At 37.2% G+C, this 24,693-nt stretch overlaps 2 protein-coding genes across 4 annotated transcripts; one reads left to right on the top strand and one right to left on the bottom strand.

The window, feature by feature from the left end:
* Positions 1-4,551: 4,551 nt before the first annotated feature.
* Positions 4,552-6,677, bottom strand: LOC149625255 (uncharacterized). The gene is made up of 2 exons (XM_089852061.1): positions 6,374-6,677; positions 4,552-5,014 (listed from the first exon to the last, which is right to left on the bottom strand). The coding sequence occupies exons 1-2, from the start codon at positions 6,547-6,549 to the stop codon at positions 4,888-4,890; spliced, it is 303 nt and encodes a 100-aa protein (XP_089708187.1). The 5' UTR covers positions 6,550-6,677; the 3' UTR covers positions 4,552-4,887.
* Positions 6,678-14,028: 7,351 nt separating this feature from the next.
* LOC149625254 (uncharacterized) lies at positions 14,029-24,169 on the top strand. Of its 3 annotated transcripts, XM_089852058.1 has the most exons (6): positions 14,029-14,972; positions 15,039-15,099; positions 15,747-15,921; positions 15,986-16,036; positions 16,122-16,273; positions 16,587-24,169. In XM_089852058.1, exons 5-6 carry the CDS (start codon positions 16,168-16,170, stop codon positions 23,384-23,386), a joined length of 6,906 nt encoding a protein of 2,301 aa, XP_089708184.1. In that variant the 5' UTR covers positions 14,029-14,972; positions 15,039-15,099; positions 15,747-15,921; positions 15,986-16,036; positions 16,122-16,167; the 3' UTR covers positions 23,387-24,169. The 3 variants fall into 3 exon arrangements, with proteins under 3 accessions (XP_089708184.1, XP_089708183.1, XP_089708185.1); XM_089852057.1 differs by having other exon boundaries at positions 15,039-15,921; XM_089852059.1 differs by having other exon boundaries at positions 14,029-15,921.
* Positions 24,170-24,693: the final 524 nt, after the last annotated feature.

Here is a 24,693-nt window from a genome sequence, read left to right as displayed (position 1 = left end):
GTTTTAAAAGAAGGTACTAGCTTGGGGCCCCAGATATTACAAGTATAACATGAGTAAATTTATTGAAGTAAGGATTAAGTGTTATGATTATTATTTACCGAAAATTCTCTTAACCAATTTGAATACTGGAATGACACAGAGAAATTCGTTGAATTCCGTGAACTCACTTCAAAATTAACTAATTTACTGATGAATTCCATGAATTCGCTTCAAAATCAACAAATTCACTGATGAATTCCGTGAATTCGCTCCAAAATTTACGAAATCGCAGATGAATTCAGTGAGATCTCTTAAAATAGAATATAATGCCTTTTGAAGTTCTAAGGCTGTGCAGACTATTCGTTACTATTTGGTCGGACCATGAGTTAATAATATGTTAGCTCCCTATAAGTTACTCAGGCTCCATAGGCGTAATGTATCCAGCGATTTCTTCCCATTTCGCCCGCGCGGGAAAAAAATCCGAATGTTGCGCTCTCTCTAGTCGAAAAAAAAAATCCCGCTCGCACGGCTCCTCGACCTCGAGTCGTCGGCTGCTTTTTCACCAAGGGAGTGTTTTAATCGTGAATGTTTATGTTTTAACAATTAAACATTAAATCATGGCGTTTGTGTCTTTACTGAGACAAAAAATGCAGGAACTCAATGCAATTTGCCGAAATTAATAAAGAATGCTAAAGATATGAGTTGTTTTTGTGACTTGAAACCAGAAAATTATACAACTGAGCTAAATTCAATCCATTGATATCTTAACTGACAACTGAGCTAAATTCAATCCATTGATCTCTTAACTGCTTTCTTAACCAAGGCTACTGAGCGAAATATGCGGCTGCTTAAATAGCTCCGATATCATTGGCTAGCTTCCACTATACGCGCTTCCGGGGAAAAACCGGAAAGAAGAGTAAATAAGATTGTCGTTCACGTGGCGGCCGCAGAGTGTCGCATATAATTGGGACGCTGGAGTATAAAAATGAATTGCCTGAGTAACTTATAGGGAGCTAACATATTATTAACTCATGGTCGGACCAAATAATTTGGTCAAAATTGAGGTTTACTATTCGCACCGACGAATCGGATAATAGTTTTCAGAATTCTAGAATACCAAATAATGACTTTCGAAAAAGCGACTATTCTATGGCGGATAATAGCACTAGAAAGAGAATGTTCTTATCAGTCTATTGACCAAATTATTTGGTATTCGCAATTAGAATTATGCTGTTATCCCTTGAATCAAAACAGGGATGGATTTAATTTTAGAAGTAGGAATGGAGAACAGAGTAATGTGGGCGCGCGTCATAGTCCCGGAACCCCTTCCACGGGACGGAGGGGTATGCAAGAAGAGGCGGGTCATAGCAAAAGAGGTAAAATCTATCCCTGGTCAAAATATTTTATTATCTTAGTTTCAAATAACTTTATTGGGTTTTTATCTTTAGCAGTTGTGTGCAAGGTAAAAATTATCATTCAACAGTAAAGGCTGAGTAAAAATGTCTTAAATGTTTCATAAAGAAATAATAAATATTATTAAATATCGTAGATTATCTTGAAAAAGAAATTCTTCTAGCGTTCAGATTCATCAAAATTCAAGATCTTAGTGATAGGTTTTATTAAGTGGTTTATTTATGGTAGGTAAAACCAGAAGTATATAATACTTCTCTATGAGAGAAGTGTACCACAAAGCGGGGTAAGGGTAACGCCATTCTTCCCAACATCGGAACGTTTGGAGCAAGGTTACTAAACCGAATCACATACGCGATAAATAGTTCCTTCATCATTACTCTATTAGCGTTTAACAATTTGGCAAGACGCGCTTGTGGATTTTCGTCCCACCCCATGCAAGACGAGGTTTGTGGGCTGATTGCTGGGGATTTAGTGACAAACTATCATAGATTTCACCTTACGGTGCGATACCCATCTGAAATTTGATGAGCGGGAAAGCAAACAAAAAGGGTGAGCCTGGGAAGACTGTCGTTACATAACTATAGTATTAAGAGGATACAGAGTGTCATCCTTCTTCTCTTATCCCCTTCTGATAAAACTCAATAAAACCCGTGGGTTTCTTAGTTCGAACCCAGCTTGTACAAGTGATAAAAATGCTATCAAATGACTAAAATGTGATTAAGTTGTTAGAATCAGCGTTGTCTGAACAATTTATTACTGAAGTTTTGTGGGTCATCCGTAAACACTGAAATCATACCTTATTAGGCGGTTTTCCTTGGGGCGCAGTGTAATAGGACATTTTCTGTTCAAATTCAAAATCACCAACTGCACTTCGACTCTACCACCCTTTTGCAACACCCTGTATAGAGTAATTTCTGTAGAGAGGGGGAGTAGACTGTATAACCCCAACGTCATAAGTTTATCATGCCTCTAAGTAGAGAAATGGCTGCAACTCCTATGGCAATAGTGTTTGTCTGGCTCCCTTTAATGAAACCCTATACTCTCTCCGTATCATTTATCACCTCAACTTCAATACAAAATTGTACTGCCTAGCCTAGCGTTTCTTTTATCCCTTTTAGAATGTTTCAGGACTGAAACCGCCTCCATCTCACGAGAGAGGGATATGGGGTTGCTTTAGTACAATTCGTTCCCTCCAATGCCTGCCTATACGAAACGTAAAAATCTCCTTTATTCCATTGGATGATTTTTTTCACGTGACCAATTTAGTAATCGTCTCGACCGCTTGGTGGCTGCACCGCGACAGAAATTTCAAAATTTTCTCTATTCAGATCTTAGCGCTATAAGAGTTCTGACGTCACAGTAGCCTGCGGAAGATGCCCAGTTGTATTCCGTATTTGTGTACTTAGAGGCATGATAAAATTATGCCAAGGTGGAAGGCAACTTTATAATAGAGAATACTATTTGCTCTCGGAAGGGGGATAGCACTTAAAGGGAATGCGAATTTACAATTTCATATCATATTTTACCACGAAAGTGGCATTATGTTACACTTTCAAGCCTTACTTTCAAAATATCAAGTTTCTATTATTAAAATCCATTAAAAATTCACGAAAACTCAGTTTCGCTATATCAATAATTTTGTCTTGTCGAGCTTGTTCGCCCGTTTGATGACATCACTATGACGTGAGGCAAAAAAACTGGAGAATCCTATACGCATCTCGAGCCTCTCGCCAGTCTAAACTCTGGGTTTGATAGCAAAGAGAGTGGCACCAAATCACGTGAAAAATACATCAGTGACGTCAGCCTATGGGAAACGTTTTAGCCTTTCATAAAAAGTGGATTTCAAATATGAAGCATTTTCAAATGGATATTGCCAAATAACCAGAAATCGGAGAATTAAAAGCTTGATATTTTTGAATTCACAGAAATTAATTCTATCTTTTGTTATATAAATCAGGTGTTTTCCAAACGAAGCTTCTCATTCCCTTTAAAGGAATAGCGACGTGGTTTAAAAATTATCTCAAATCTAAAGAAAACCTTACTTTTTTGAAAGTTTAAACTCTTCTGATTCCAAAAATATGCTTAATATATATTTAAATATGAGGGAAAACACAGAAAAAACACTTCGAAAACTTGGGGGGAAAAGCAAATTTTCGGAGAAGATATTTGGCGGGTTTTTCTCCTTGCTACGTCACTCACGGCACATCGCGGAAAAGGCAAGCGCGTGCGCCCGAGACTTGCGAGCCTACTAATGCCGCGCGAATCTGAATAAAATAGGCTTAACGCGGCGCTGAGACACTAACAGGCGTCACGTGAGCGACATCTAGAGAGAAAATTTCTCCTTACTACGTCATCAAAAAAAAAAACAAAATTTAACTAGGCCTTTTCCAAACTGTACAATACTTTGATTGCAATTTTATAAATTTCTACGAAACAAAATACAAAAGTAAACACATCATAATAAACTAGATTTTAAGGATTTTTTTCGTATTATAAGTTTGTGGATGACGAAAATTATGGCACTAACTCTTTAAGTAGCACGATGCCATATATGGGAAGAAATTACTCTATAGTGTCGCGCCCAAGTAAGAACCAACATTCAAATATCGCGCCAAATATCGAACCAAAGGCACCAAAGCACACCAACGCCATCTCACGGCCAAACACAGGATGGAAAATCCGACCCAAGAAACCAGCCCCTAGTCGCGGGGTATAAAAGGCGAGGAAAGGCCGAGAGAAATCGTCTTTCGCCTCGGAGCCTCATACGACCCGGGATAGTAAAGCTGTAAAAGCTTAGCCCGCTAGGTAACCGAAACCAGGACATAACTAGCTGATAAAGCTTTCCCTGGCTAGGTTAAGAGTCTCCCCGACGAATACGTCTCCGCTTGCGGCTGCCTAAACTCGCGTTCTCCGGCAATCAGTTAAATAATTTATCTGTATAATTTCAACTGAATAAATAAACCTAAGTCTTGTTTTTACCAAATACCCTCTGTGTCATTTCCTACTCTGACAACAGTATACTGTATAATCAGAAGTGATATAAGAAATAATATAATATAATGAATAAATGAAACAGGATTCTCAATAATTTGGGAAATACGTATATTTATTAGTAACAATTTTTAGAAACATGTTTTTTTTCTTTTAATCTTTCCCGCATTGCAGACAAAAACTATATACAAATCATTTATTTTTTTTGGGATTATGCACACAATAATTGGAATGTAAAGGAACGTTCTGCTATTTGCTTCCTACATTTACAGTCTAAGTATAATACTTTCAAAAAGAAAAACGTACGTAATTTATAATTTTTTTGCATTGTTTTATTTGTTTTAAATCGCGTGTGGTAAAAGGGGGCGTTACTGATCTTTTAATTGTTCTAAGGAAGGATTGCTTAATTTCTATCCTGGACTATTTTATTGATACTGTTTTATAAATACGGGCTTGTTTATTTAATATAGGAATTTAAAATGGTTTTAGTTCCGGGGCGCATTCTTAACTCGTAGTTCGTTTTGGCAAATAACGCTCTATTATTTGATTGCTCCAGGAAAATACTTCGGGACATTGACGACATATTACCACAATAACCAATATTAACAAAGTGGTAGTTAATATACGAACGCTGAAACACACAAAAAAAAAGTAATTAGTATAAATTCAAGTAAGAGTGGAAGAAAAGTATATATTTCCATGAAATCGCGGTTTATAAAGGGAGGGACACATATTGCTGAGTAATAGTTTCATTACCCACTCACAATTCAATTGTAACATTTACTAACACTATAGCCACACTCACAATTACTAATATTCGCGAATACTCGTCTAGTTCCGAACCATAATATTCGCGAATACTCGTCTAGTTCCGGGGCATAATTATCGCGAATACTCGTCTAGTTCCCAGGCATAATATTCGCGAATACTCGTCTAGTTCCCAGGCCTAATATTCGCGAATACCCGTCGATATTCGAGACCCAATATTCGCGAATACTCGTCGAATTCTGAGGCCCAATATTCGCGAATACCCGTCGAATTTCGAGACCCAATATTCGCGAATACCCGTTAAATTACAAGGCCTAATATTCGCGAATACTCGTCAAAAGCCCACTTCAAAAATTCGTGAATCTTATGCCAAGAAGTAGTATTCATGGAGTAACAAGGCCGAATTTTCGCGAATACTCATAAAATACTAAGGCCTAACAGATCTTCTCGCTAAGAATAACTAGTACTAAATCTAGGCTATTAAATTATCGTCATTGTTTTTGACCATGGAAACTAAACTTGAATTTGAAATAAAACTTCTCTTTCACCCTACATCCAATCAAGAGCATGCCAATCTGAGTGGCATCATCCTTAGACAATTGCTGAAGGCTAGTTAAGCCTAAGACCATTAACAACCCCGGGACTCGCAACGCAAGCTTCCTACTTTTCGTGGTTTTCTGTTACGCGCGAAATTCTGGTTTGCTATTTAAAAATGGCGGATCACGACGAAGAAGACGAGAATGAAAATGTTAACGTGAACATAATTTTTTAACTACCATATTGCAGATATCAAGCTAATTTAGCGTTATGTTATTTTGCTATTTTATCATAATTGTACATTAAACCGTTGCGGTCTCGGCCTCCGAATTTAGAAGAAGACGATCTTATTTCTATTTTTAAGCGATATCCGGAACCGGAAGTTCTGTACACCCTATAAGTTTCTATCCGTTGCCGCTTGGTGGCACCCTTGTCGCGAAAACAGCCGTAACTCCTAGAGGCGGAAATTTCAATACGAGGATCTTATTGAGTTGCGAGTCCCGGGGGTTGTTAATGGTCTTAGCGCAAACTAAGCCCCTCCCATCCCTGAATATGTAGTTTATCTAGCGTTGTGTCTGCAGCTATAGATACTTATAAGTATCATGACATAGATACTTATCAGTATCATGACATAGATACTTCCCTTCCCCAAATGCAAGTAAAGAAGACGCGATTTGATATTTACCGGCTTTGTAAAAAAGGCATGGCAATATTTGCCAATGTGGCAACGAGTAAAAGCAATAGCTGAAGGACCATCAAGACGACGTTGATGAGCTTCAGAACCAAGGCTCGGGCGTGAGAATTATCCAGCGTATCTAAAGTCACCAGCTGTTGAAAGTGTTGGTGTTGCTGGTGGTCCATACGTGAAACCTACAATAACGTAGACGTAAACGTACGTTAATTACTTTTAAAACTACACCCAATCAGAAGCCCACGCAAACACTGTGCTCATGGAAGCAAGATGCACGGCCGTAATATATAACGCGACCAGCTCGAGTACTTAAGCGGAATCCTTCCTACTGGCTCTAAAATGTATGTTACACGAGTCAAAAATGTTCAATGACAAAATTATAATTGAAGTGTTTTGCAGACAACCCCTTAAAATCAGAGTTATCTTTTAGTTTCCAAAGGCTCTTTCAGACGATCCAACTTTTTGACTCAGCTTGATGGGTCAACTTGAGTTGGATCAACTACTTGGATTGTGTGAATAGAAGCTGGATGAGTAATGAGTTGAGTTATTCAACTTATTTATTTCATTTCTTCAGCCAATCAAAATGAATTACAAAAAATATAACGTTTTCTCGGGTTATCTCGTATGTGCCAAGGTAGGTGGCGCTTAAAAAGTTCCATTTGGCAGTAAACATTTTGTCGTGTCAAAAGGAATGATTTACTCAACTATTCGTTGGACAAGTTGACTCATCTAGGGAGTCATTTTGTTGGATCGATCGTGTGAAAGAGCCATTACTTAAATTTAAGTAGTCATCTCTAAAAGCCTTCAATAATCCTAAACTGCTTAGGGTGTCATTTGAGGCAATGTCCTAGATAATTTTGCACCTAAAATTGCCCGAAGAACCCACATTTATCGCACTTGGACCCATACAGCGCAATTAAGTAACCTAAATGACATATTGATTTCTATTATATTTTAGGTTACAGTAGTTAAGTATAAATACCGAGGGGCAGAAGTAAAAGCAAAGCTTGGGTATAGTAGATCCCCTACAAGGTGATTTTCCTTACGAGATCCCGTTTTTGGCTTGGCGAAGCCAAGAGGCATTTGTGGGCGGAATTTATAAGTGCATGTATAAATCCCACCCACTAGCCTTCGCCAAGCTAAACCCAGAGAAGTCACTGGACCCTTGCTAGGCTTCATAGCAAGTCTCGGCTGTGGTTTAGTTTAAACTCAGATTAATAACCCCTGGATATGAAAGGAAATAGGGAGGCGTACTTGAAGAGGGCATCGGCATCTCTAGCGCCCCTATAGTCAAAACTTGGAAAAATGTTACCCCAAACAGACTCAGAAAGCGCGTGACCGCGTTTGCTACTCCATGCTCGGCTACTTTTTATCCGCGGCTCCCGTTTCGTTTTCTCTTCTCATCCCGGTACCTGGTCCGGAGGTTTTGGTCACTAAATTCGGTAGGTTTTTGGTTTGTTTATTTATGTAAAAATAGAACCAACAAACAAATTAGGAATAGATACACTAGAAACCGTACCTTCAACCTTACTACCATCGTGGCCAACTGATGGCGCAATAGAAGTACTGGGCAAACTAGTACTAGGACTAGACGTACTAGAACCTGTACATTCAACCTTAGCTTTTTTTCTGAGCTGCTAAAACTCTTCTCCTTTCATTTTCTCTCTTCTTAAACTCAGGGTCTGATCTTTTTGCCCTCATCCTTTCCCGCGCTTTGCGCTTCCGCATTTCATCCTTGCTCTCAACATTGTCTTCCTCCATTTTACATACAAAAATCAAATACTCACAAAAAGAAGCGGCAAAAACCTGCTGGCTCTTTACAACCACGTAATTTGACTTAATATCCAACTTCCAAACACAAATATTTACTGGTAGATAAATTGACAACCGACAAGCAAAGAAAAATTCTCAAGAATGGCTCCCGCAAATTTAAAAGGTCTATTTTCAACTAGGTGGGCGTATCAGATTATATTTAAAATATATATTTTTGAAATTTTTGGTCTGTCTGTTATCTACACCTAGATGGTTTTCAGTCAAACAAACAAGGAGCATAAACACAATAGTGGAAGCTTCAATCTTATTTAAAACATGTAAAACAATTATCGTCTCTGCAAATAGCTTACACATGTCTTTTTTACCAATGCCTAACCGTTTGGATTTTTCTAAATCAATCTTAGCACCAAAAAATATTTTTTGATACAAAATAAATGTTTTATATTCTTATTAGAATAAAACAAGAGGATAAAAAAGGTCTGTAGTCTTGTAATTTTTTAAGCTTTTATCGTGATTACTCTATACAACAGTAACAAGGAGTATAAACCCATTAGTGGAAGCAGTATTTTTTTCCGAAACAATCTCGCTTATGTTTATTCTCTCTAGACTTCGCTAAAAACGTATTACTCCTACGTAAAATATTAATAGACAGGCAAGGATTCATACCATTAAAGAAGGAGCGCAATATTATGCATATTTTCATTTCATATACAAAGAAAAGAAATTATTATTAGCGATTTCCACTGACTGCTCCAAAGAGTGCTATCAGGGTTAGGATGACGTAACTGCCCTCAGCGAGTTTTGGAGAGTATAGTTTCGTCAGTGGAACACGATCGAGAGGTCCGAGCACGCTCTGAATAATCAAAATTGGCGCCGGAGAAGAAATTGTAATAAAGTGTGTATATCTTGACGCAAATGGGCTGAAACCAATTAATAGAATTAACATTTCAATTAATTAACAAAAAATCTATTTTGAGTAATGATTGACAACGTCTCTGATATAATTATTGGCTTTAGGACGAGGCGTAATATCTTTAAAGTAAAAAACCTCGTATTCTTCATCTTCAGAACTTTGAGAAGATGATTCCAGAAATGCATAAGCATAAGCGAGTGCCTGTCTTCTATGAGATACCGCGTGGTCCGCCATTTTAATTTTATTACGTCATACTCGAGCACCGTCGCTCCGTCGAATTTTTCGGAGCACGAAAGAGCAATTCTCGGGCAGTTTTTGGGGTCAGTGGAAAACGCGATTCTGGGCGAGTGTTGCACTCGTGTTCCCAGTGGCGGACGAAAACGCGCCGAGAGTGCACTTAGAGTGCTCTAATGCAGTCAGTGGAAATCGCTATATGTTTCTGAGATGAGCTTCCAATTTTGTTGTTGTTTTGAAAAATATATCGCAATGCACGGGCCTTGATAGATATAGGAGGAAATGAATGAAATATATCACAATGCACTGGCCTTGATAGATTTAGGAGGCAATGAAATAAATATATCGCATGCACGGGCCTTGATAGATATAGGAGGCAATGAAATAAATATATCGCATGCACGGGCCTTGGTAGATATAGGAGGCAATGATTTAATCTCTCTCTTTGCACGAGAGGTTTATCTTTAATATTTAAATAAATATAATTATTTTTAATTATTTTAATCTTCAATTATTAACATTAATAATAGTTAAATCGTTTAAAATAAAGTTATACCTATTATCTTCTCAAACTTTGCTAATATTGACGTTTAAAGTGAAGGGTACTCCTCTTGCCCGCTTTCTTAAGATTTTGGGGTATATATACGATTCGTTTCCATTATAATAGTAAGGAAAAAGCGCAATTGCGAAAACCTTTGGTGGCCGATCCCACCTTAGGGAGGCTAGACGTTTCTCGTAACCCTAGCTGATCGCCGCGTATATCCTAAAACCAAACGATGATAATGGAGTAGAAGCCAATGATACAGATTGGTGTCTATGTGGAATAGACGGAAGACCAGTGGATGGTGGTGTTAGAAGCCAATGATACAGATTGGTGTCTATATGGAATAGACGGAAGACCAGTGGATGATGGTGTTAGAAGCCAGTGTAAGTGCAGACTGGTGTCAATGTGGGATTGACAAAGAATAGAAGTTGGTGGTGGTGGAAGCCAGAAAAGTACAAGACTGGTGTTCATATGGGATGGACGAAGACCAAACATGGTGGTGTGAGAACTCAAGTATAGAGTAGCCAACGGAGAGAAGTACAATTTTCCAAATTTCTGTGAACTGTCAATGCGGTCCGGAAATTGGGAACACGTTTGCTCCGATACGCAAACTGCGAACGCGGTCACGTGGGTGTAACAACGGACAGACAGACAGACACACACAGACAGACAGACAGACAGACACAGCCGTTACAGAACCTCTCCTGGACTACGTCACACGGAGAGGTAAAAATAAAATCAACAATCTCATAAAATCAAGAACTCAAAATATAAAATGAAATTTATGATCAAAATGAATCTAATTTCAATCAACGACGAACGGAATCAACGTGTTCATCTCTCCATCCACGGAAATATGAAATTTCAACATGAAAGTGCTATCAACCTAACAATTTTTAGAAATGTAATTTTAATCAATGAAACATACTCATTTAAAGTTAACTAATTATAAGTCGCTAATTTGATTATTATATTTAAAAAAAATATATTATTTAAGTAATAAATTTAACGATGGTGTTGATAGTACCAATAGAGTATTCAAGGATTGATTACGTTAATATCAACGTATCAAACAAAAAGTATTTAATTATAATTTGGAATTGCAATTTAAATTTATACAGTTTTTTAAATGCCCATTGAGATTCAGAGTCTGTCACTGAATGTTGAAGATCTCCAGTCTCTGCCAAGTGATTTAAATTTTCAGACCCTCTCTGTGGGAAAGGGGGAATTAAATTAACGAGACTTGCAAACTGACATCATCCTTAAATTAAATAAGGATTATAAATGAAAAGTTAAATCAAGGTATTGAAGGTTTAATTCTAATGTTAGGAAAGGATTTTAATATATCCATGCGGTGGCATAACTAGTTAAATATCAGCAACAGTTGAAAAACCTTGGCCTAACTTTTAGGGTGGTCTGCTACAGTATAAGGTACAATTTCGGTTACATAATAATAAAAATATAAATTTAAATAAGATTTGCAAACGCTTCAGAAACTCCCGTTACTCGGACCACGAGTCCCCGACTCCCCGTCTCCCCGATACACTAAAGACCGAGGCTTTTTTTTTTTACCACCTACTAACACTAGTGCTTAGCCGTTAGGCCTGTAGCACCAGTAAGAATTGAGCGGGAGACCCTACGCGGCCCAGCACTGACGGGGGCCGCTAGGTCGTACGTGTAGAAGCAGGGAAGGAGTGAGGTTTACTTGGGAGGTGACGGAAGGTGGAATTGGGGTAAGTCACCTCCGGCGGACACGGGACAGCTGGCACCTATAGGGTAGGATCGCCGACATGTGTCGTATTCCCTCAATCTATGCCGCCCAGAAGCTTGGCTTACAGGGGTGCGCCACACTCCCGGCGGCAGACCGAGGCTTAAACCTCCTGAGCGTCCGTGTAGCTCGCGGCCATCTTTATTGTTTACATGGGCTAGTCACTACAGGGTAGGAAACAAGACAGGCTTACAAGTCCCAAACCAGTTTATTAATTGCTCGGACCAGTTTATTTATTCCAAAAGTTGGGGTCAGTGGTACCAGGGAGCACTTTATTAATTATGGTTTTTGGAAAAAATAGACGGTGGGACCAGTTTATAAATTCGGGGTTCCTTATTAGAATTTTTCTAGCTCAACACATTTTCTACCAATTCTACTCCTAGGTAGTTAGTACTCCTTGGCTACAACTTCCCTACAAAAGTTTTGTATTCTATTGACTATTGATCTTGTCTAGCGTCTATACTCTAGAATGAGTCTCTTGTAGTCAAAGGTCTAGACCATAGCCAGTACTAGTTGTCAGTAGTCGTATTTCTCAGTAGTGTATGGTCACATTACAAGATTTTGATCTGGCTTACTGATAGCGAGAGAAGATATTGCCACCGAATTTATGTAAAATGCAATAAGGAATAAGGATAGTTCAGAAAAGGATTAAGAACTTCAAATATCATTAGACATGTTGATTGATATTTAGTGGCAACTAGTTGAAAAATTGTGATAAGAAATAAAAGTTAACTGTTATGGATTGTTATATGCTACTTTTTCCTACAGTAAAAAATTCAAATTCAATTAGAATTTTCAGCTTCTTTACTTTTGTGTCTTTACGTGCTTTTTATTCTCACCATTTTAGAAATTTAATTTATAGTGGGACCGGTAAAATAATAATTAATGCGAGGGTCACTGGTCCCAAGGACCACCACATCCGCGACACCAATTCGCCGCCGCCCACTCCGAAACAGACGAGCACCTGAAAGGCTCAACCTATGAGACAGCAGCTAAACCAAGTTTTCACCATAATAACAATAACCTCATGAAGGACAGTATAAATAATGAGTTTAAACAAACTTTTCACCATAATAACAATAACCTCATAAAGGACAGTATAAATAATGACTTTAAACAAACTTTTCACCACAATAACAATAACCTCATAAAGGACAGTATAAAATAGTGAGTTAAACGAAGTTAAATCTGAACTACAATCTACCTCATTAAGCTCAACCAAACTGTTACAAATGCATAGCGCAATATTACAAGTTGCCAATGATCTTCGAATTTTATTGTTAAACCCTCACATTATCTTAAGACTCATACAGTCACTGGGTTTTAATCTCACGGGAGAGTATTGCTATATTCGTAATTCCCGCCTATTCCAAACACAACCTAGATGGCGCCCCATCCTCAGATATCGATTGATTGTAACCCCCATTTTCTAAGCTTGAGATATCAAGGATGATAGGGGGTGGATACGAATTCTGAGAGAAATACGCGACGTAACTTCGGACGCGATTGGGTCTGGTGGGACGCTAAATATGGGGGAGGAATACTCGGGACGAAAGGCAGGTGAGCTACCTCAGAACTAGACCCTATTTAGCGCCATCGTGTTGGCCTAATTTTGCATGTATATTGCCAAAGTTATTTTAAACCTTTTTCTCATAAATAAAATTTGCAATTGAAACATTAAATTTTATATTGAGTTAATATTTAAAAATTATTGTTTCGAAATTGTTGCTAAAATAATAGTGCTCATAGCTGACGCTGCAATAGGGAAACGCCGGTAGGAATTTCTTTGACGGCGCTAAACGCGTCTGATAGAGTTCTTTGTTCCGCTTTCAAGGGGATTGAAAGGATTATAAGATCAAATATTTCATTAAATAATGTTTTTAACTTCTAACTACGGTGTAAAATGATCAATTTTATGCACGAAAGAAGAAAAGGTTTAATAATCAATGTAAGTTTTTTCAAACATAGTAAAATCACGTTTTGTTTCATCACAACGCGTTAGTAGTAAATTCCATTTTTTTCATCAAATGACTAATCTTTTCAATCGTCCTTGAAATAGGAATTAACAACTCTAGGTGACGCCCAGCGCGTTCAAAGAAATCCCTACCGGCGTTTCCCTATTGCAGCGTCATCTACGTACACTATTATTTTTGGAACAATTTCGAAGCAATAATTATTAAATATTAAGTTTATATAAAATTTAGTGTATCAATTGCAAATTTTATTTATGAGGAAAAGGTTTAAAATAACTGTGGCAATATACATGCAAAATTAGACCAACACGATGGCGCTAAATAGGGTCTAGTTCTGAGGTAGCCCACCTGCCTTTCGTCCCGAATATTCATCCCCCACTTTTAGCGTCCCACCAGACCCAATGGCGTCCGACGTTACGGCGCGTATTTCTCTCAGAATTCGTATCCACCCCCTATCATCCTTGGAGATATAGGAGAGAACATTCCTCACTTCTTTATCCGCACTCAAGCGGCATCCTTGCCACCCAATGTAACGAATGACCATAATCATATGGTAGAATAAATCTTGGATATTGATTAGTATATCTCGCCTAATTAATCCACCAAGACTTGAACACTACAGTTAATTACTTATTTAATTAAACTGTAAACCAAATTCTTACTAGATTGGTTTTATTCATAATCGGAATGCTATTTTATAAACAATGGAAAAAAACCTGAAAATTTTAAATTTATCGGGGTCAATGAATATACTAATACAAATTCTAGTCACTAGAGGGCGCGAAAAGCGTAATCTGGCCGGGGCCATCTTGTTTTTTTCTGCTAAGCTGCTCAAGGATTATAATATTAGAAAATTGTTTTGGTCGCTTTTCTTTATCTTATCAGGCAGAACGTAATGGTGTTGCGTTTGTTTTTGCACCTAATTAGGGCCTAATTCTAGCTTCACTCTAAAGAGGAAATACTTTTATACATCTACGCACTTTTAACCTTATCCTTGGAACAAGGTGGTTTTGCTATTTGACACCGGTGGTTGATTACATATAACATAGTGTAAACACGGGTTTAAAAGTAGATCGCAATGTTGAACTTAACATGATCGATCAATGTTATTTTTGAAAATACACGCAACGTTGTTTTAAAACTGAAATTATTTTCATTTCTTGAAAACCGAGTCTTGATTGTCTTCGTCATATCTTGACGCCAAGGAACAAGACAATGTCCAGGGGTCGTTACTGAAGGACGTGAGGTCAAAGTTACAGTGCGTACACCGCGATTAAGCTGAGTGTCAAGCCCCTCAATGAAACCACCTGATTATTTGATTATCATACAAACTTAAATCATTGAAAGTGTTGGTCTCGATTAGCTAGACCACCCTGTATGACATCATTGTAAGTCAACCAATAACGAAGGATTTTTAATCTTATCACCTATTGTCGTTTGTTGTTTTGTATCAGTTACAACGGATGATTTTAGGTACTTCAGGGCGTAACGTTACAGCAGCGTTCAGAAACTAAGGTAAATTTAAAATTTGTTATTTATTATAATTTAAAAATTATTTTATTTTTAATTTTACGAAATTATGAAATATTTTGGTTAAATTTTAATCCCATGAGCTCTGTTTTCTATAACTCATATTACCCTCAGTGCAATACACAAAGCACAGTGTACCAAGTTATAATTTTAGCCATAGATAGTTCACACGCATGGAGGATTCGTAACATTTACACCTGGAGACCAAAAACCCTTCTGCTTTAGTCCTTTACGTAGCCTGCTTTTTTGGTGTAAATGGTATGAATCCTCCATGTGTGTAAACTATCTAGAGTAAATGTTAATTTCAACTCAGAGTTTGGATAGTTTTAAATGCTTAAATGAGCAATTAAAAAGTTAGATAGAAATTGAAAATATTTCTAAAGCGTAAAATTAAATGGACACTATGGATGGAAAAAATCTGTAGTTCGAGTCCTTTTCTCCATAAATAGTGCCGCAGCATGAAAGATTAATGAAATTACTATTTTGTACAAAACATAGCACATATTTTGTTTCAAAAACATTTCTTTTGAAAATTAAATGATTGATTTATACTAGTATACTATCCCTTTAATTGAGGGGTCGGACAGTCTTGATTCTCCTTGCAACTATATTTTACAATGCAATAACATTAGAAAACCAGATAATAGGACTATCAAGGTGTCAAGGGTATCAAAAACAATGGTTGGATCTCCATCTTTTCGGGAAGACTTCATTGGAGTGTTATCCAGTACCTTGAGGTCGAGTGTGGTTCAAAAATGGCCATTGTGAAGGAGGGAGACCGGCATACAACAAAGAAAACTTGGAGAGGTTAAAACCAATGCCAAGACTACCGACTAACTTAAGGGAATTAAAAAACCAACTTTTCTTCTAGAATGAAGAAGGAGCAGCTGATATTTTTGAAAACAAGGCGTCTGTTTGCAAGGTAAGTTATTTTTTAAAATTTACTTTCCGGACGCATTTAGGGTTTAAATATTTTTTAAATTTAACGTCTCATTGTCATTACGCAGTTCTTAATTTTGCTGTGCGGGAACAAATCGCCAAATCGAACTTAAAATGTGTTCCAAACGGAAGAAACCTAGATTGGACGTTAAGGAAAGTCTAAACAACGTCGAAGACGAATCCGAAAGAGAACCGAAAAACGCCACCACCTCAGCTATAGGTAAGGATAATGGCAGCTTTACTTGAAGTAATGGTTGAGAGGTAGTAGCGTAAACCAAGCATCGCTTTATGTATATCGTTGAAATAAAACAAATATTAATAAAACACTAATATTGACATAATCGTAACTCACTGTTGAATTTCAAATTCTTCATCTGTCGGCAGCTATAATTTTTCAGTTTTTGGTTGTTGATGTCGAGTGAATCCTTTTTAATTTTTTATTCTTTCTAAAAATAATTCCTCAACCATTGCTTCAAAAGACTATGATTTAAGCAAACTTTTTGAAATATCTTAATACCATTGCATTACCTCAGAGGAAAGCAGTGAGACGTCATCCGAAGAGTCAACTTCCGCTGACGAGTCCGAGTCCGAAGAAACTGCAACCGCTCCTTATTCTATGAATTTGGAGTACGACATTCATTTGCGTCTTAGCAACAAAGACATAAAAAAGAAAATTCAAAAGAATAAATACTTCAAAAAAGTTGCCAGAAAAAGTAAATTTGAGTTATTGCAACTAGAAGCCCTCGGTCGACCATCGACTAAACAATTGGCGCAATTTGCTGCTAAATGCTTTGAAAACTCGCATCGAAACGAAAGTAAAGATGGTTTGCCGAGAGGTTGGAAAATGTTAACAACTGCCTCTAATATTGAATACGGTTACTTCGGAATTGCTTATATAAACATTAAAAAACTTCAAGTAGTTATCGCGCATCGCGGTACTGAAAACACCAACGACGAACCGTACAAAACTCACTTTCAAGCTATATTAGATAGATGCCACAAGCAAGTCCGTTCAGCGGTCACTTTCGCGTACGATGTCATCAAAGAACTTGACGAATTCCGAGGGAGATTACCAGCACGCTTCCAATTATTTTTCACTGGACATGGTTTTGGCGGATGGTTGGCTCAAATCGCCGCATTTAGTGCTCAGTACTTGGTTAAAGACAGGGGAACCGAAGACGTGTTTCTAAAACGCGAGAATGCTGATGACGGGTACTTGGTTCACACTGAGGTCTTTGATAGCGTCGGATGTGAGGATTTATTAATTAAATTGGTTGATGATTTCGATGTCCGTTATGAAGACAAGAAGATTGACCTGAACAACTTGGACATCACCAACTTTTTTGTATCACCAAATGTGATTAACTGTTTAAAGAAACACATAGGGAATGTTGTTCTTATATCTAAACCTGATTCGGGCAGTTTTTCTTTGAATGATCAGTACTATCAAGATTCCAGTAGTTTACAACTCATCTTGGACTACCTGAAGTCATGTAGTCATAATATGCGAGTCGTAATGGATTGGCCAGTGAATGAAGTGTTACCGGTGGGTGACGAATGTGAGACGTTGTTTTTACCTACGTTTAAGTGGCTTGACAATTGCGCAATTCCAAATACCAATACCGAAGCTTTCGTTTACGCTCAGAGACAAAGTCAAGGTTATTTTCCAGTCAGGTATCAAACCAAACCATTTAAAGAAGACACGTGTAAACTCAGTGTCTTTACGTTGACCGAACAGAAGTTTTTAAAGCACTTTCAATGGATACGAGGTGTTCCCGAGTACTTTAAACCAATCACATTCTTTAAAGATATCTTGCCACCAAATGAAATAAACCCTAATTATGTACTTGAACAATTGCAATACTTAGAAATCAAATCTGGTAAAGTTAAGTTACTGTGTGACAGTGGAAGTAGTTTAGGACAATATGTGTCTTTTGTAAAGAGATTACTTGAATTTTACCCTAAATTGATTGATGAAGCCGAAAAATCTTTGACCTATAATGAAGTTCGAAAATTCGCGTATAAAAATGAGTCAATCGAGTACAGTAATAAGTTGGAAAAAATGACTGATTTATTCAGCGATAAATGCGGACTTAGTAAAGATGTCAAGAATTTTGTCAAAACAGATTTACAAACACTACAAATTCGAACATCTAATGATTGCGATACTGACGTTGTTACCGCCATGATAAACAAGTTGCTTAAAAGGCATGATCACTATTTAGTTATGCGCTTACAGAATGTAGTAGCTTTAAGTAAGTCAGTTAGTTTAAAAGAAGTGCTTATGTCAGAGGCCTTTGGAAAAGTACTTTTAGTTTTAGATTGTAATCTGAACCCAGATAATTCGGACGAGGATGAAGTTAAAGAATTTTTTAAGAAACTAGTAAAAGTCTTGATTAATCCCAAAGTTAAGCCAAACGTCAAACTTATCGTAATTAGTGAAATTAGAACCGATATAACCACCTACTTGGAAAAGTTAACTAAGAAGAAATTTAAAGATGCCGCCAAAATTGTGGACTTTGAAGGTTTAAAATGGACTGACTTAACATCAGACGCCAAAGAAATACTTTTGTCAAAAAACTTGGTGATATTTCAAGGCTCTGATGAAGTAATACCTTTGAAAATTCTTCTTGGTAAAAACGATGTAATTCAAGATATCATTGACAATGCAACCATAATGTCTTTAATGAAAGACAGACTTATACAAATCGGAAATCAAGTCCCTAACTTGGGAACAATCACGAATTCTTACGTCCCGCGAGTTTTTCGAATAGATTTCCAGGTTAAAGCCAATGTTTTATTTGACATAGAAAATACCCGAGATATTATTGCAGTTAGTGGAAATTCTATAGAAGATTACCCTTTAATTCATTTTGGTGTTAAAAAATATTTGGTGCAAATATGCGATGAGGGTAATTTTAATGTCGAGCGTGGTAGGATTTTCATTCTTGGTGAAAATGATAGCGAACATTTCTGTAATTTACTTGAACAAGTCGGGATTTCGAGAATCGTAGAAAATGTTCATTGGTTAATACTTGAATTGGATATTTTAAAATGGAAAGAAACCCACGGTTCTGTAGATTTTATTAAACAAAATCTGAATCATAATGAGGACGTGATAACGGTGTTTGATAAACTTTACGATTACACGGATTTTAGAAAAACTCATAATTGGGAGGAAACTGAAATAGAAAATGTTAGGAGCCGTATTAAGTCGTTGGTCATTTCAGACACAGCCGGGATGGGTAAAACAACTGCGTTAACAATTATTAGCCTCAAGATTAAGTCAAATAATCCTAGCTTATGGGTAATTAGTATTAATCTTAATGATTGCACCGAGAATTTTAAAGAAGTATGCAAGGATTTTAACCTTGAAAAATTTGGCAACCCCAATGTATCAAACGCGGTTGATTTCTTAATAGAGAAAATTATGAATTGTAACGACAATACTAAACTCTCAACCACATTAGAGAAAATCATATTTAAGCAAAAATTAATTGATTCCGGTGGTGTAGTTTTATTATTCGATGCATTTGATGAAATCTGCCCCAATTATGAAAGCGTGTTCATCGAGTTACTTAGTGTCTTAATGAAAACCAAGGTCACAAACATTTTTGTCACCTCAAGACCTTTCTCAAAAGACCAAATTGAAACGGTGCTAAAAACGCACTGTTTCGTAATGGAGCAGTTTAAAATGGATGATCAAGTTAAATTTTTAGTGAATACTTGGCTTAAAAATGCTAATAGTGAGGCAAGTGATGATTTGAAGAATAAAGCCAAGAAATTGATAGACGTTTTTAGAACATCCATCCATGATTTTAAATTCGCCAGCAAAGAGGAAACATTTACCGGCGTTCCATTGCAATGTTGGCTTATAGCCAAAGTGTATGAAGACACGATTATTAGTAATATATCAAGTAACATATCCTTGGTTAGTTTATACGAAGCGTTTGAGCAGAAGAAGATTGAAATTTACGAGAATGAAAAACGTAAGAGTACCCGCGGGGATATCAACTTGGAAAACAGTGATAAACTGGCCCTTAGACAGTTACGCCAATTTCATGGACAGTTGGCTCTTGCGATAATGTGCGAAAATGAAGACTCAGCCCCGATTGAAATGCAAGACTTTGAACCAGAAATCAAGAAGATACTTGAGGTGATAGCATTAAAGGTGGGATTGGTTGTCAGAGTTAAAACCCCAATTCAATTCGTCCATCGTACCTTCGCGGAGTTTTTTGTCGCCAAATTTTTCATTAATGCCCTAGAGAAACCACACATCCCTGAAAGCATCGTTCAAGCTATCATGACAGAAATATTGATTGATAGAAGATATAATATGGTTCGTGCATTTTTCAATGGATATTTAAAGAACTTGACAGATTACAGTTCTGTTGTTGAGCATTTCAGTGTCGCATTTTCGAAACTGTTTCAAGCGAATTCCAATATTTTTCACTGGTCGTATAACGAAAATAGAACAACGGCTTTCCATATGGCCATAGATGACAACCTTAAAGAAGTATTTAAATTTCTCGTGGATTTTTGTTTAAACATGTCCACAGCCGAAACCTTGGTCGGTTTTATTAACGCTGTTAATATTGTTTTTGAAACACCGACCGTGTTTGCCTTGATTAAAACTAATTCGGACAGCAAGGAACTCCTGGATTATCTACTTGGAAAAATTCGAGGATCATCAAATGAGGTTCAACGAATGTATATAATTGGAAACATGATTAATCCGATATATCGGGAAAACTTTACGAATTACATAGAAGAACACGCGGGCGATATAATGATGTCGACAGCGGTTAAGCTACGAGAGAAAATGTATTTGATAACTGAATTCTCTGATGCAGCTGAACGTGGAAACGTAAAGGACTTACAATACATTTTTAAACAAGCTGGCGATAACAAGGATCGCCACTTTTTTATGTTAGCATGTAATCCTCATTTTACAGCATTGGATAACGCGGTTATGTGTGGTCGATTAGAAGCTGCCAAGTTTCTCATGGAACAAGAACCATCCGCCGTAAAGTTACTATTGAGTCGGCCTGGCAATAAGCTGCTTGTCCACGCGATGAATTCGGGTAGCGAAGAGATTGTTCAACTGATTTTTTCTAGACTATCTGAGAGCAATCACATATTACAAGACCGGGAAAACATAGCATTGATCATTGACTGGAACAGAGATGACATGCTCTCAATTTTACTGGATCTTGGACTAGATACCACTGTCGTGAAATTTACCAAATACTATCATGATAGCTTATTAGGATATGCGATTAGAGAAGGAAAAATAAAAATTGTGGAGAAAATACTTAGCCATGGTGTCGATGTTAACAGACGCCAGAAAAACTCGGACAGCGCAGTATTACACCGGTCCGTTTTCTCAAAAAATCCTGAAGGAGTTTCCTTATTGTTGAAACACGGAGCTCTTGTGAACGCGGTAGACAAAAATGGAAACACTCCATTACACGAAGCTGCAAAAAACACCGAAGGTATTTCACCAAGTATAGTAAATATTATCTTAAATGGTGGAGGAAACCTTAACGCGGTGAATCACAGAAATGAAACTCCGTTTGACGTTGCACTTAGTATGGGAAATATCGGAGCTCTCGTGGCACTATTGCCATTGCAGCCTTTTGTTACATCGTTGGATCATGATTCGCGCAAATTCTTCTGGGCAAAATCGTTAGAACTCAAGTTAGGCCTAACGAAAGAGAAATTAAAGTCTCTTGGTCTTGAAATTGACGAAGGTGGCAGATTTATACATTGCGACTTTGAAGAACTGTTCGACTGCCTTGCGATAACCGCTGATTATTTTGTGGCCGATTATTTAATCAGTGGAATAAACGATATTCATCATGAACACACTTACGTTCTTGACCTTATGATTGATATCATAGTTAAAGATAAATTTGATGTTATGAAGAAATTCTTTAATCAATTACTATATTGCCACGAATTTGAAGAGGAAATTCTGCACCGAATTGGTGACATTCTTCACCAAAGGTTTCTACAACAAATGGCTTATGATGAAGAAAATGCGTGTAACATATCATTGCACCAGTTGGTCTCGGATTACCAAGAACGCATACTGGATTTCTTGCTCAATTGTTTTAAAGATACTCCGTTATTTCTTCATCATCTTACATCTCTCAACAAATATAAGCAAACGGCCCTATATTTAACCATTGACGAAGAATACATCGAACTTTCTAACATCATATTAAACTCTCTTCAAAATTGCGATCCACGCGACAGGAAGACAATTTTAGAGGCAACGTTGCATCAAGACTACGCGATGCAAGAACGAATAAAACCTCTGACTAAATTGATGGAGAACTTTGATTTTCTCGAAGACATTCGTAAGGAATTTGAAGAAACTTCACAGACCCTGCTTAAATTGAATGACGCGGCGATTAATGGTAAACTGGACCAATTGAAAGATATTCTTCAAGAGGCTAACACGGAGATGCGTAATAGGCTTCCATTCGCGTCGAAAGAAACGAGGGACTTTCGCCAAATGCACGGCGATGAGCGAACGTATTACACTGCGTTAAATCTGGCAGTTGACGGGGGCCATTTTGAATCTGTCACCTACCTTATAGAAAAAGGGTTTCACCTGAACCCACCTTATTCCGATGAGTGGTTCGATAATAGGGATGAGTATTGGAATGAAGTTTGCACGAGGAAAATTATCATACCACCTTTGTTGAACGCCGTAAAAAACGAGAACATCATAATGATTAAAAATCTTCTAGAAAATGGGGCCATTATGAATGACTACTATACTTGTTTGCCTCCTCTGAAAGTCGCGGTTTATTTCAAATTTAGCGAAATTGTGGAATTCCTGCTTAACTGTGACGAAAACATTGAAGATCTTGATGATTGCCTTCTTTTGGCGTCCGAAAAAGGTTACTCTAATATCGTTATTAAACTGCTAAATGCCGGGGCCAACGTTAACCATAATGACGAAGATAATTTCACACCACTCCACCACGCCACGTCACACAGGAACGTAGACGCCGTATCGGCCATGTTGCAAAAAGGTGCCATAATTAACGTGCAAAATTCTGACGGCGATTTTCCGCTTCATATAGCGGCTGAAAAAAGTAGCGTCGAAGTTGTTAGTTTACTGTTGGATAAAGGCGCGCAAGTCAACGTGGTTAACGAAAACGAAGACACACCGTTGCATCTCGCAGTTATCTGGAATAGTTCCGATGTGGTTGCTTGTTTAATTGAAAAAGGAGCCGATATTGAGGCCATGGATTTTGTAAGGAGAACGCCTTTAGATATAAAACCAAGCATAATCCGGTACAAAGATGAGTCATAGTCAATCTTCGTCTGTAGAATTGGGCGACATTAGCACATGTTAAATATTGGCAAATCAGGAGTTGTTCCTTAAAGTTAAAGGCCATTAATCATGTATTGTTCAAATATCAGTCACACCCTTTACATATTTGACGGTATTGTTGTTGGCTGTGAAGACCTTTAAAATTTAATTCCCTTTAATTGCATCTCCAAAAATTGATTGTGAAAATTTTATTCGTATTTCTCGTAAATTAACGCTAATTAATGCCAAAATTACTTATTTAAATTTAATCTTTTCAGAGTAACCCAAAAAATAATATTTTTAAATTTCTATTGAAATGACCTCTTGTTTAAACAATTCCTTTCTCATACTGAAGGTTTATTTAAATTTTATTCGTGTAAAGGTAGTTTTATAATTTTTAATCATACCGAATCGAATTATTCGGTTCGGTATTCGATCGAGTTATTAGATTGAAATGGTTAACCGCACACCTCTACTAATAAATAAATTGAATATGAATAACAAGACGAGCAAAGCATATATTACACTTTTGCACGGCATCGATTTTTTTTTCTAATATGTTATACAAATTTTATATATTCCTTAAAATAATTATAATATTTTCAATAATTACATGTTGATCCTATATAACTATTTCAGTTTAAATTAATGCGATTACTTATTTTAAATTACTTGATTTCAATTAAATTGTAATTAGGTGACTCTTAAGTAAATCACTTAACGGTCAACTATTTTTCGGTGTAATTTTGTTCAAAAATAAAAGGTGTAATTTGAATACAAATCAACATCAGTCGTCTCTCCTTTTGCTTACTTTCACTTATTTCTATTTGCCTTTAGTTGAAACCATTAAAGTAACAGTCGATGTTTTGCATATTTAAACGTGATTGCTAGTTTGACGAGCAAATTACAGAGGAGCCTAAAACAATACCTGAAAATTATATCTTTCATGAATTATAACTTCTTTTACTTTTCAGCTTTTTTCTAGAAATGATATTTTTTTTACCTCTCCGAGTGACGATGACGTCACGGAGAGGTATTACACTGGACGTGTCTGTCTGTCTGTCTGTCTGTCACACCCCACGTGACCGCGTTCGCAGTTTACAAAACGGAGCAAACAAATACCCGATTTCCGGAACGCGTTCGCGGTTCACGGAAATTTAGACATTCATCTGCCAACACTAGTCTTTACTAACCGGTTTCTAAGGACCACAATCTGCTAGTCTTTGTCCACCCCACATGGACACTAGCCTGTACAGTCGTCTCCAATGAAAACTTTCTCTCCCGCGACGTCTTGTTCATTCATTAGT

This window comes from Phalangium opilio, unplaced genomic scaffold (assembly GCF_054372755.1).
Source record: "Phalangium opilio isolate 3A_F unplaced genomic scaffold, DU_Popi_V2 ptg000105l_1, whole genome shotgun sequence".
NCBI classification, from domain to species: domain Eukaryota; kingdom Metazoa; phylum Arthropoda; class Arachnida; order Opiliones; family Phalangiidae; genus Phalangium; species Phalangium opilio.
This window is presented reverse-complemented; position numbering and strand designations above follow the sequence as displayed.